The sequence below is a fragment of the Gekko japonicus genome, unplaced genomic scaffold (assembly GCF_001447785.1).
Source record: "Gekko japonicus isolate JY-2015 unplaced genomic scaffold, Gekko_japonicus_V1.1 scaffold139, whole genome shotgun sequence".
In the NCBI taxonomy this organism is placed as follows: domain Eukaryota; kingdom Metazoa; phylum Chordata; class Lepidosauria; order Squamata; family Gekkonidae; genus Gekko; species Gekko japonicus.
Genome location: NW_015164186.1, coordinates 1,622,938 through 1,637,249, shown reverse-complemented (window position 1 = coordinate 1,637,249; position 14,312 = coordinate 1,622,938). Strand labels below are relative to the sequence as shown.

Below are 14,312 nucleotides of genomic sequence, written 5' to 3'. Positions count from 1 at the left end.
AGTAGCAAATACATTACCATGTCTATATATGTCATTTCAGAAATAAAATAGACAGTTCCCTTCCATGAGTCATGAAACTGTATGTGTAAAATGAGATTGTGGCAGAGGGGCCAGAAATGGAACTCAGACCCACCCCCCATCCCCAACAAGGCTATGAATCCAAAGCACTGAAGTAGTTGCTGCTTCTGCGGAATTCCTATGCCTCCATCTCACAGAAATTCTTCAATAAAGCCTGCACGTGTCCTACACTTAGACTAGTCCCTTGCTTTAGAAAATGCAGAAAAAATCCCCAGCTCTGCTGTCAAGATCAAAGAGGCACAAAAAGGTGAAAGAGCCACCTCTAGTGAAAGCTTTCAGACACTGTTAAAGCTTTCAGACACTGTTAAAGGTTAAAGGCTTAAAAAGGGAATTAGATAAGCATATGGAGCAGAGGTCCATCAGTGGCTATTAGCCACAAGGTATAGATAGGGACTCTAGGGCAAGTTATGCTCTGTCTTCATGATGCTTGGGGGGGTCAACTGTGGGAGGGCTTCTAATGACCTGGCCCTACTGATGGACCTCCTGATGGTACTGGTATTTCTGGCGACTGTGTGATACAGAGTGTTGGACTGGATGGGCCTTTGGCCTGATCCAACATTGGCGTCTCTTATGTTCTTATGTCGCAGAGTGGGAGCTGAGCAGATCTGACCATCAGGAACAGCTCTGATGTAAGCCCCACTGGAATGCTCAGAGCAGGCAGGTGTCTTTCACTTTGATATCCAGGGTACTGCTTTGGATGGTGCATTTAGAAAATACCACATGCCAATCAGAGGCAAGCAAATGTCCTTTATAATACACTGTGTATCAGAGAGCAGAACTACAAGTTACCAGAAGCACAGGGCTGCTGCCGAAAATGGCAGCTACTGTCAAGTTTACCCCTGCCTTAGCATATAATTCAACTTACCTCTTGTCCAGATGTCATCATTAGGAGCATTTCCCTGCAACGATGTGAAACAGCAACAGGGAAGCACACGATGTAATGAAGTCAGGACAAGAAGAATTTCAAACTGTTACAAACCTGAAACCGGGTTGCCATTTTTGATGGTAGTCCTGAGTTTCTGACAATGTGGATTTCCGCTCACCAGAAGCGAGAATAACTCTGATCTTGTATTTGTCTTCCACCACTGAGTAGCTACAGACTATACTCGTTTCCTTAAAATTAAGGAGCAAGCCTACCAAGGCAGGTGGCATCACTTCTGGGCAGGGCTGAACCCTGGAACCCGCTATCCTCAAAGGAACAGCCCACCCCAATTGAAGTATTAATGCCAGATTATCACTCTCACCTATAACACTGCAGAGTAGGCGGAGGCTGGTTGTATCGCCCTCTCCACTGTCCCGGGGGTTCTCCCTCCACGAGGGGGGCAGAGGGATACGCAGCCCAATGGGGCGGTGGAATTTCCTTCGGCGTGGCTCCACTGTCACAATTGGGCTGAACGTTGCCTGGTTCCCCAGCAGTTTTGTCACCAGCTCATCCGGCACTGGCTGCGCCTTTAGGAGAAACGAACAGGAGGTCAGCCCAGCAAAGGAGAGACATCATCAAAAGTGCCAAAGCAATGGGAGGAGGAATGGCAAGTGGGGCCAGAGGGCCAGGCAGGGCTCAGGGAGTATGGGTTGCTCTTGAGGACAAGGCCAGAGACAGGAGAGACTGAGGCTGTTCGTGTATATCACACTTACAACTGAGGGCTCCAGAGCAGACAGCCCCAACGCAGAGCTGGTATGCTTAGGAGATATTTGCACAAGCAAGGACTGTTCGGTGGCATAGTAAGCTCAGCTTTCAAATGGAGGGGCAGGAAGAGCCAGCTTCTGTCTCACCTTCAGAGACACAACAGGCTGTTTTGGACAAAAGCTCCAAACCCAGAAGAGGGCTGCGCACCATTCTCGAGGGTTAAGGGATGGGGAATTAATGCCTAGCACTTCTCACTTTCCCCCTCCAACAGTAACTGCCAGGATAGCATATCCTGTGTGTTGAAACAATAAGGAGCCTTGTGACATCTTGAAGACTAACTGATTCATTGTGGCACAGGCTTTCATAGGCTACAGCCTAACTGTAACCCACGAACATCCACGCTGCAATAAATCAGTTCGTCTTTATGTTTTCACAAGATTCTTTTTTTTATTTTTGCAGCATCCGACAAAAGCAGCTTTGAGCCCCAAATCCCATTTTTTTTAGCCTTTATGCATTAAGTGAAGGCAGTTTTCTCTGGAGGATGTTTGGCATTTGATATCATATCTATGTCTGACTGAGGTTTCTCTCATGTTTGATGCTTCGATGATCCTGTTTAATCTTCTTGGTTTGCATAAATTGTAGTAATTTTATGACAATGTTACTTTTGTTGTTATGAGTTTTATTTGAGAGTCACCTTGAAATCCCCCCCCCCTTCAAAAGGCGGGATACAAATATTTCACTAAACAAGGGTCACCTAGATATGGTGCCAGGAAATGCTGACTGCTGACACTATTTGTTCTGCAACTTAATCACATTGGCACAGTGTGTTTTGCCTCTGCTAATCATGGAAAGGCAACAACTCTGGCTACTACAAATCCTACTCAGTTCCTCTTCTGGTTTCTGAAATTTCACCAGAAATTGCTCACTCCTTTTTGAGCTTATTTTGTTACATAAAAAAAAAAAACACCTTACTTTCCCAAAAAATGCAAGCCATAATTGCCAGGATGCTGTATTTCATACCATGCTTCTGCAAAATAAAATCCACAGAATCCACACAGTCCTACACTGTTTCCTGTGCACAGGGCTCTACCAATTGCTTTGTGCAGAACTTATTGCCTTTCCTTCATCTAATTCCTTTACAAACTATGCCAGGTTTTTTGAGCCCTGAATCTTAATGCAGAAGTTTGCTTGATTCCTTTGACTGCAGAATGCAGGTGGCCTTTTTTAAAAGGTCTGCAAAGCCTGCCCCTGACACATACAGGCACACATCCCTGCCCACCCACGACTGAGTATCTCTGCCCTTCCTCATTACAGAGAAAGCATTATCCTGATACCTGAAGAGCTAGCTTGACCTTCTTGGTGACCGCTGTTTCCGGGAATGTGGCCTGCACCATGGATACCAATGTGCTCTCCAGACAACCGCCTTCTGGGCCAATCAGGTCTTGGTCCTGGCATATGCGGGACATGACCACAAAGTAGAGAGGGAAATCTGTGGTGATGATGCGGCAAATCCTCTTCTTCTCCAGCTCCTCTAGGCTTTCCAGTTCTGCAAGGATGGCAGCAATGGGGGCAAGAGCACTGGAGCCACAATTCCCAAAATATGAGCAATGACAAACCCGCTAGTGTGGCATGGGGCATAGATCTAGTGATGTACACCAAGACACTAATTAAATTTTAAAAGGCTCAAAGTAAGGGGGGGAACAGGGTGGAATTGAGTCAGTAGAAGTCAGTTTCATTTCTTGCAACCAGAAAACATTTCTTTCCCTTTTCCTTCTGAGTAAAGGCATCATAGGACAGATGAAATAGTTGCAGGGTAATATGAAGCATTTTATTTTTCTAATCCTTATCCCATGGCCTTGATTATTGGATGTCTCATCCTATTTTACTGTATTGTTTTACACTATGTAATCTGCTTTAAGATTCCATGGGAAAGGCATACTTACAGTAAATAAATAAGTAAATAGATAGATAAATAGGCTTTCCTTGCTCTATCCTACCAAACCAGCAGCAGAGCAACACTGCAGTGCTTGGAGAGGCAGGCAAGAGTTCAAGCCTGGATCTATGCCACCCTGTCCCCTGGTCCAGGCATGCTAACAACACCTGCTTTCTCCACAGCACCCACTGCAAGTTGGTCACCCAATGTATTAAGACAGGATGATGGGTTGCTGTAAGACAGCTCCTGATATCTAAGTGAGCAACCTTCCTGCTTATTCATCTTAGTGTGCAGGGGGATACTTAAAAGACACTAGCCGCTCAGTGTAGTTGTTTCTTATGTCCTAATGCTAGATATCAAGACAGAAACACTCCCAACTCTACCCTAGCTCTTTGAGACTGGAGCTTCTGCCGTACCCTCCCCCCTCCTGCGAGGCACCCCTACCTTCATCCATGCCATTGAGGACCTGGTCCAGGTAGCTCTCGCCATAACGGCTGCGGTGCTCTTTCCACACAGTCCCATTCTCGCTACGCAGCACCACCAGCTCCCGGTCACCGCGCCCATGTGAAGCAAAGTGGGGGATCTCTACAATCACAGGGCTGTGGGAGAACTAAGTGTTAGGACCCCGGGAGGCCTGTCATGTTGTTCTTACTGAGGAATTGAACAAGAAAACTAAGCAAGACATGCAGAATGAGAGGTTGGAGCTTTGAAGCCTCATGTTGCATCCCATCTGCAGGGGGGGGGGAAGGGGAGGCACTGGCCTCTTTCTACCTTCCCATGGACTCAGCACCCCCTTACAGAGGGGAGAAGAAATGCTCCTTCAAACCAACAGGTCCCCAGTCTACAGCCTATATTTTGGAAATCACTAGCAGAGGGACGTTCAAGGCAAGATTTCCAGGCCAAAAACAAATTGGAACGACTTGCATTTGGTTTCCTTTGTTAGTGTTTGGCTGCAGAAAGCACCCAGGCAGGGACAATGCTAGGATTCTCTCATGCCTGAAGTCATGCAGCTGAGAAGGAGGGAGATATTTTGAAGACCAGGAGTCAAGCCATTGGCTCTGCCCACATGACTCCTTCAGTCAAACATTAGCAGGATTGCAAAGGAAGAAGATATGGAAAAGACTGTCCTGCTTCATTGCAGAAATGCATGAATCCATCCTGACAGCTTCTGCTTTCTTTGCCTCAAAGGGTTAAGGGAACAGCCGGAAGAGGGAATGGAGTCATACTGCCTCCTCCTCTCCTACAGGATGGAATAAGCGACCATGAGGCTCTTCGCAGATTTACTGATGGGACAAGCCAAAAACTGGCCTAGAACAAATCCCATATTAACACTCCAGCCCATATGTCCTTTTTAATATGGACAAATTTAGTTTGTTTTATGGATGAATATTAGATTGTGCAAACATCCAAGGACAGCCTGGTCATCTCATAACACAGACCCCAGACAATAACCACAAAATGGGGAACAAGCTCCTACAGGATGAGGGTGCTTCCAGACGCTACTCCAATATATAATGGTCAAACAGGAAGCGCATTGCAACAAAAAGGTACTTCCTGTATCTCTTTGGTGCTACTGGTTCTGCTTCATATCTGTCTGGTAGAGAAGTAAGAACAGGCGTTGTCCACACCCCATCCCAGCCTCCAAGCACATCATTGGTGGGTGACGGCGGGGGCTCCGATTCACACAGCCTATCCAGTTTACCTAGAAACAACCTATGTGACAACAGCAGCCTTGTTCAAGATCTGTAACGACAGCTCTAGCAAGAACACCAGCTTTCACCTGAGGAACTGTGCTCCTGCGGGACCCAGGGCGATAATCCTGCTGGCCAGTCCTTCTTCCTCAGCTAGAGGGGGTGGTGCTGGCAGTTTCTGAGGCTTGACTAGACGGCAGGTGATGCGTGTGGGTGCTGCACATGTCCTGGGTGGGATGATGACACGTAGACCGTTGTGCCGGCTGCCACGCATGGAACCACCGCGGGCGTCCACCATGAAGCTTACGAGGAATCTGTGTGTGGCAGGTGGTGGTGATGGTTAAGATTTAGGATCAAACGAGTCAAATTACAGCTAAGCAGGATCCCTATTTGAATCAGGGTCACATGAGAAAGGGAGAAGGGTTTAACTTTTCCACCTCCCATGGTTTGTATTAACCAAACCTGTCCCCCACACCCTCTGCTGTTAGTCCTTTAAACAAACAAAGGCATGTACCAATTCTTTGCCTGTCTTTTTCTTTTGAAGAGCTGTAACAGCACAGGGACTCCAATTAATCCCTCCCTCTCCCTCCCCTTTTGCCCCCAATCCAAATGTGGGCCACACACAGTTGTAATTGAGCTTTAAAAGATCCAGTCATGGAACTCCCACGTCCTCAGCTTTAAGTCTTAGCAGAAAGATCTCTAGCTCATGATGGGGCTCCCAAGGAACTTAGGGACGGAGGAGCCTGCAACCAAGTCCTACCCTTTGCCCATGGCTAGTGTTGGCTGTTGGCCTTCACCTGGTGTGTTGCAACCCCAACACGCAGTTAAACCCTTACAACCTATTGTAAAGAGGGCCACACCAGCAGCAGCCTTTAAAAAAAAGAAGGAGGAAGAAAAGACTGAAGGGGAAGATATGGTCAGAGCAGGAGTGGAAAGAGAAAGACCAGCAACAGACAAAAGACAGAAGCAGTATGTAAGATGCTCATTGCTAGTGCACACCCTGAGCACATGAAGCATTAGCAAGCCGGAGCTCAGAGCACAGATTTTGCATGCAGAGGAACTCAGGTTCAATCTCCTGCATCTCCAGTTAAAAGCATCTCTGCTTGAAACTGTTGCCACCAGCTAGAGCAAGACAACACTGAGCTGAGATGGACCACTGGTCTAACTCAGTATAAGGAAGGCAGCTTCAAACATTCATATGGCCATACACGCCTATGCTCATCAGTCCTGTGTGTGGCAAGGGGGACTTCCCACTGCCCTGTGGGGTGAAGGGGAATAACTCACCCTGTGTGAACAGGACTGGCCACCGGGCTGATGTTGTCAGAGGTCTCCGTGGCAGGGCTGCTGGGGATGAGGGACTCCTCATCAAATTCCTTGGAAGGCTATGCAGGACAGAACCAAAGCTCCTGTTAAACACAGGCCTAGGCCCTGCCGGCCCTTGCAATACTACAGGGCTTCCCCTTCCACCCTTTTCATGCCTACACAGACACACCAGATTTCTATTCTGCTGCAACCAACCTCCCCCCACCCCCTCCAGTTTCTGAGATCCAGCCTTAGGTGGTCTCACCTAAGCCCTACCTTTGATGGTTAGTTTCTAAGCCTGGATGCAATCAATGCCCCCAGGTCTTGGGATGTCCTCTCCTGCAACTCCAGCTGCATGGAGGCAGGTTGCAGTTACTCAGTGGCATGAAAAAAGTGCTCTCTGTATGCTCACAAGTATTACAATTGAGACAACAGTTCAGGGCAGAGTCTCTGCATTTAAAATTAAGCCCAAACAGTCAGAATATTGCACATTCCTGGCTTTCTCCTATTACAATGGTTTTCCAACTGTTTTCCAGGGAACCCTGAGGCTCCTCAGTAGTTTATCGGGGTTCCTCAATGAGGAGCAGCTATAACAGACAAGCTTCCTGGACAGAGCTTGCCCACCCATGACCAACTTTCCCTAAAAAGTGCAGACACAGCCAAATGTGGGGTGCAATGTAGGGCATACCCTTAGTTCACACAGGGTAACAGTGAGGCCCAAGAGATCTGCAACCAACACACTGCGTGAGCAGAAAATGGACTCTATAACACATCCCAGAGTCCTCTATGACACACGGGAGAGTCCTTGGCAGTCAAGTCAGACTGTAGAAAGGGTTTCCTGGTGCAAGAAAGTTTGAAAACGCCCACTGCAGGAAGAAATCCTTCCTTCATTCCCTGGAGAACTATCAGCCAGCCTTGCTTTCACCAACCCTGCTAAACAGGACACACACCTGCTCTGGCTCCTCAGGTTTGATCAGCACCGTCTCTGGAGTGACGCAAGGGATTCGTGGGATAGCTGGTGACTCCTCCCTCCTGAGGGGCAAAACACAAGCGAAGGGGGGGGGTAGAATCAAGGAACAGTTTTCTGGTGGTCCTTGCAAACCCTGCAGTCTGTGGCCCCAGCAAGTGGCTTTTCCTCTGCCCCAAAAACTCAGTGCCTGGCATAACGAAGGGATCTTTCTCAGAAAGAAAGTGGTTGTGATGACCATCACTTGCTAAGGACCAAACAACGTAGAACGTTTGAGTTCCTTGTGCAATCTGATCCTAAAAAGCAGCCATTGCTGGGGAGGCAGTAAGGATAAGGGGAAGGGGGAGCAAAATCTTCCACCACCCCACCTTTTCCCTAGTCAGAAATCCCATTTCTCCCTTTAGCTGCTTCGAGCCCTAGTGGGGAGGACAAAAGACAAGTATCTATGTTATTCTTGTCTTTTTCCCCCTCCTGGGGCTTAAAGCAACTGGGGAAGCATTTTTGACGAGAGAAATGGCACAGGCTGAAGAGTTAGGAGGAGGAGGAAGAAATTGAATTTATACCCTGCCCTTCACTTGGAATTTCAGAATGGTTTACAGTCCCTTCCCTTCCTCTCCCCACAACAGACACCCTGCCAGGTAGGTGGGGCTGAGTGAGAGAACTGTGACTGACCCAAGGTCACTCAGCTGGCTGCACGTGAGGGAGTGGGGAACCAAACCCAGTTCTCCAGATTAGAGTCCACCGCTCCTAACCACACCAGACTGGCCCTTCCCATATCAAGGGCCCCCTGAAGTTTAGGTCCATAGTTTTAAATCAAGGAACTCAAACATTGCATACAGCTAGGCCCTAACAAAGGTACGTGAAATACAGACTAGGAGTAGAAGGCATTACAAAACCTGCCCCACTGATAAGCCAAGGAGGACTCATCCAAACAGAAGGTTCCTGAGCTTCTATCTGTTTGGTGCTGCAGTTTGCCACTAGAAAATGGAGAAATGTCCCAGGGTATGTTGCTGGAGACCTTCTCGTGTAGGACGGCCTCTCAGGCTAAATATGGGAAACCAGCAATGCAGTTGGCTCGACCCATCTTGGAGCTGTCCACAGGTCCAGGGTTGGCAAAACTGGGCACCTGTCGAGGCCCACAGGCTGGCAGAGGGTCCACTGCCAACTAAAGATGCTGGATGAATCCCCTGTTTCCATAAGAGGGATGTTTGGGGGAAGCAGGGCGCGTGAGAATCATGATCTTCCTGCTGCTCCAGGCACCCTACCCAGTTGGCCCACATGTTCTTGCGCTGCAGTTCCTTGCTCCTTTTAGACCCGCCAGCACGGATGGAGATAAAAGGAGTGTGATTGCATTCTGCTCCCTCCACAGTAGCTGCAATTGGAAGACCTCTGGTGGGGCAGAGGGAGGGGAAGCCTTGCTTGAGAAGGAGCACAGAGTTGTAACTGGTGAATGGAGAGAAGTGGCTGCAATTGAGCAGGGAAGAACAGAATTGTCATGGAAGGATCCCAGGGCTGTACACTGTATCCATAGAAACAATCTGCAGCTGGTTTGCTACGCCAGCCCAGCAACAGTAGCATGAGAAGAAGCACCCCACACATCTGATTTGAGACAAGGTGAGGCTACTGACCCAGGTGGCTGGGTCTGAACTCCACTGAGGGCAATCCCAAGCAATGACACATGACTGTGACCTCCACCTCCACATGGAGCAGCATGAGAAAGTTTCTGGAGGCTCCCTTCTCATCCAAGGGACTGCCAGCACATGCATGCACTAGCTTTTGTGTGCAGGCAAGCTTGAGTGCACGCGTAAGCGCTGGTCTCTGGGTAGAGGCTGCTCTACCACACAAGACTTCAGATTCCGGGCGCTGTTAAAGGTAGCAGAATGGAAGACGGAAAGACCTGACTCTTGTGAGGCAACCCACCCAGAAGTTCTCCTGCACAACTCCCACTGAAAGGAATGGAAGTTGTGCAAGGACATGCTACCATGCATCTCCAGTTTTTCAGCCGGAGAATTTCCCAGTGGACTGCATCCCATGTTAATGAACAAGAATGCCCAGGTGGCATTTGGATTTTTCAATTCAGAGACCCAAATGGATGGACCCAGTCTCAGGGAAGGGGAGGAGCTGCTCTCAGCATGAACGCAAAGTCTCCCAGTGATCCCTTTCCCCACCCCATGCAACATGTCTTACGTGTGCTCCAGTTTAGGGACAAATTCCACAATTTCTCTCTCATCGTCCTGATAGTGGAGGCCCCGCTTGTGTGGCTTGGTCCCAGCCAGCTCTTCCCCTGAAAGAGAGAAGGGGCTGAAAACCAGGACTGATTGGGGCACTTGGCCTGTGATGTGTACCCATCAAGCCCAGCACTGCAGGTTTTCTGGCGAATCTGGTAACACAGAAACCTTCTCTCCCTTTGGATACAGACCAGGGAGTAACCAAGGGGGTCAGGACCCACAGCTCACTGCAGTGAATACAACCAAATTCAGGTTCTGTTTGTGTGTTCTAAGAATAACATGGCTCCAACCCACATTACATCTGGTGATGCTTGAGGGTTGGAAATACATGGGACTGGTGGAACATATGGGCACCATCTATGGCTCAGATAGTAGTAGAGAGTGACACTGGCCAGGGTAGAACCTACATTATTCTGGACAACCCCCATATGATCATGCCCTTCTAGTGTGACTAGGTGTAGCTAGCATAAGATCCAGCCACAGAGAAGGGCCATCTGCACCTTTCTGGCCATGTCCACATTTGGCTTTAGGCTGGAGGCAGTCAATTTTCCCAAGACACTTCACTTCTCATGGTGTACATATGCATTTCTTCCCGCCTGCTGTCGCCTCTGGTCTAATAGGTTTGAGGGACAACACAAAAACGTAACAGACTTCTTTATTCAGAGGCAAAAGCAGGATAAATGCAGACATCACAATTAGCAATCTTTCTTTCCATCTCCACTCATCTCTCTGAATAAATAGTATCTCTAGCCTTAATAGTTTTTGATGGCATGGCTGGCCAATGAGTTCCTTAACAGCCCTGGGAGCAAAATGATGGATAGATTCCTCGTGATGGGTAGATTCCCCACCACCACCACCACCATCACACACACACACAATGTGCCAGCTAATCAGTGGCCAGAAGGATTGCTTGTACCGAGAAAGTGCTTAGTAGGTGTGACTACCAACTATAGAAAGGAAAGGAAAGGAATTGGGAGAGGGGGAATGACACAACTGTAGGGAGGATTTACTCATTCAGAAATTTATATCCTGTTTTTCTACCCAATGAGGACCCAAAGTGGCTTACAACAGCATTCTCTCCTATTCTATTTTATCCTCCTAACAACAATCCTGTGAGGTAGGCTGGACTGAGAGGGACAGAAACTGGTTCAAGGTCCATGGCATGGTGAGGGCTTGGACCCGGGTCTCCCAGGTCCTAGTTCAATACCCTAGCCACTGGACCAGTCTCATGTGGGAAAGAAGGGAAGTGGTATACATGTCCTGACAACAAGAGGGGGAGGCAGCAGGGATTACAAGAGCAACAGTGAGACAGGGCCGTGTCTGTGTCATGGAGCAATAGGGAAAAGGACATCCCCTTCCAAGGGAGAGAAGTGCCCATCCAGGCTCTGGTCACAGTGCCCAGATAGACAGGCCCAGCCTGTGCACAGTTGCCGTTTGGCTTGTAGGGCTCAGACAGGTGCAAAGCAATGCCCAGCAGCAATGAGATGGTGGCTGTTCATGCAAATGCCCTCCCTACCCGCCCAGCATCTACATGGCCACAGACACAAACGGGCAGGTGGGTGAGCTGGCCCACAGGGAAGCTGAGTATGGCATGGGATGGAGGCAGGTGAGGCCTGGGCAGTCACAACGTGGGGTGGAATGGGGCAGATGGGTCGGGTGGGCAAGCCAAGCCCACAGTGAAAAACACACAGTCCATACCCAGGAGAGTTACGTGAGCCGTGCCTGGAAAGCAAGAAAAAAAGGAGATTTGAACTATTGGCCAGAGATTGTGGGCACCATGCACAAGCCACCCATGGTCAAGGGCCAGGCAACACAGCGCCTGGGGAAAGAACTTGACAGAGAGACCTTAGAGACTGATCCTGCCTGGCAGCCTCCCACAGAGGGTTGGGTGTCTGGGTACATTTGGTTTAGCTAGACCTGGGGAGAGGCAAGAGCTACACATGGGACTGAAACCTCACCCCCTGTCCACTGAAAACTTCATGGACCTACCTCTCTGGCAATGCCCATACACACTCGAGCATATCTTTGAGACCATTAAGGTGGCATAAATGAACAGGTTATTAAAGTTCGTAAAATTTGCTTCTTAAAAAAACCCAGATTCTCAGAGAAGTTGAATTGCATTTTTTCTGTGCTCCTTCAGAAGTGTAGCATTCATACTACCAGGCACAGATAGGCATCACTGCAGGGTTAGGCAAACACTTACCAGCTGCAGAGTGCAAGTGAGATAGGGTTTTTGGACACCCCCCATGCTAAACTCAAAGAAGGAGGATTTGCTGAGACTAACTTATTTTAAAAATCATTAATTAAGGTCTGAAAACTAGAATGTTAGTATCAGAGGTGGATGTGGAGCAGGGTAGGGAATAATGAGGGAGAGATTCTATCAGGCAGGAAGACCAAGGTTTGGAGAAGGTCTCTCATTAATGTGCTCTTTGGATCTTCCAGCTGGGTGAGATGAATCACTTCTACCCTCTATTCCCCGTCACCCCAAGTATAGCATTTGGAGTAAGGGAAGCCTATCCCTGGGACTCACCTTCATCCTCGGAAACATCCAGGATCTCATCCACCGTCTCAGGAAAACTCATGCGGTGTTTGTCACTGAATGACTGCATGAGGCAAAGGATCAGGTGAGAGTTCTGCCCCAAGGCTACAAAACCACCCCCCAGAGCAGGCTGGCTTGGGTGAAGGACTCACCAAAAAGCTGGTAGTCTCCTCTGTCACAACTTTTAGCACATCAGTGACAGAAATGTAACCCAGCCGTTTGGCAATGGCCAGAGGTGTGGCACCATTCTGCAGAGAGAGAGACAGAGAGAGAAGACACTCATGTTAATATGAGGGTTAAAAAGAGATTAAAGTACCCAGGGCACTGAAGTCCTACTCTGGATGCCTGGAAATTTTATCCAACCACTTTTCTAACTTCTGAGATTTCATAATGCATTTCCCACAGATCTTCACAGCCATAAGGGCTAGAAGCATAGGTAGCTTACACTCTGTGATGCTTCTGCGTTTCTTGTGCATTGCTCTGTCATTTCTGTTTTTATTTCAGAGGGATTATATCCATTTTATGCAGATTACTAGGAGACCCTTCCTTGAACTAAAAGTCCCTCTTCAATGTGAACCAAATCTAAACAGGGGAATCAATGGGTCATTCTGAGGAAAGCTTTACAAAGTCCTTATTAACATGGGCAAAGGAGGCTTTTAGATTTATGAACAAGATGATAGCCATAATCTCAATAAAATTTAGGAAACAGACAATCACGGCAAATCTCAGACTATAAAAGGTAATTTTTTGGCAATTTGGATTGAAGAGGCACAGGAATGGGAGAAGACACTTTTATTAGCATTTTAAAGGGGGAGGGGAATCAGTTCTTAAAGAACATGTATTTTTTCTTTTTAAACCTTTCCTCCACCTCTTAAAACACACACAAGCTCATGTTCAGATAAGCACTGGAGGAAATACGATGTAAACAAGGGGACTTTTACCATCCATGGTGACCATACGGTGAATTCCCTGACTCCTCCTCCTATTCTTTCATTGCACCTATGCAAAAGCACTGTTCCCCCCCTAACTCTCCCCTTTCTCAGCTAAACTGCACTGTCAAACTACAGCTCGGCTGAGAAAAGAAAAGAAGTTCTTTAAAGGGGGAGGAAATGTGGAGCACTCAACTCTTCCCCCTCACCTCTTAGTGGCTGTGAGGAGTGCCCACAAGGATGTTCTGCCCACAGCAACCCCCACCATTGCCCTTTTCAATGGAATCAAAGGAGGTTTTTCTTTCTTCATAGTCCACCTTGAGTCCCAGCAAGAAAGGTGGATTATAAAATAATCTAAATAAATAAATATGTTCCATCTTAAAGGGGACAGCCCTGGGTGGTACACGAGTTGTAATCAGAATAAACACAACATTGTGTGTATGCTCCCATTTATCTTGTCTGTAATGCCCTGATCTTTGACCGACACACACATGCACATTCAGCATCTGATGGCTGCGACACCAAGCCATGGCCTGCTCATGCATCACACATCTTTATACCACATTTTCATTTTTCCTCACATCTGCCCAAATGCAACACACATTGACACAATCCATTCATGCATTCTGCTTCTGGTTTTCAACTGTGCACAGAAATCAACAGAGATTCATGCACAAACCAAGCCTGGGTCACAACAAACAACAAGTGGTGGAGCAACAAGAATGAACGGGCAAGCCGAAAAGGTCACTGAAGAAGGAAGTGATGCAGCTTCTCAGACCCCTGGGATTTTACACTCACCGAACTAACTTCATTGGGGGATGCTCCGTGCTTTAGCAAGAGGGTGACGATATCAGTGTGGCCTTGCTGAGCTGCTTGGTGCAGAGGAGTGTACCCAAGCTGCAAGGGAAAGAAGAGGAGACCCAATTAGTAAGAGGCAAGTAGCAGAAGCAGCATTAGGCTGCATTGAACTGATGCACATTTATATGTTATTTTGAACTTCAGTTTTAGATGGAAGTTA

At 47.9% G+C, this 14,312-nt stretch overlaps 1 protein-coding gene across 1 annotated transcript in view; it reads right to left on the bottom strand.

Moving 5' to 3' along the window:
• ANK1 (ankyrin 1) overlaps nt 1-14,312 on the bottom strand; it is a 115,083-nt gene that overhangs the window by 34,309 nt on the left and 66,462 nt on the right. The window contains 10 exon segments of the mRNA XM_015408152.1: nt 1,323-1,527; nt 3,040-3,251; nt 4,083-4,237; nt 5,419-5,643; nt 6,614-6,711; nt 7,582-7,663; nt 9,786-9,882; nt 12,357-12,429; nt 12,518-12,613; nt 14,093-14,191. Of these exon segments, the coding sequence (XP_015263638.1) occupies nt 1,323-1,527; nt 3,040-3,251; nt 4,083-4,237; nt 5,419-5,643; nt 6,614-6,711; nt 7,582-7,663; nt 9,786-9,882; nt 12,357-12,429; nt 12,518-12,613; nt 14,093-14,191 (1,342 nt within the window).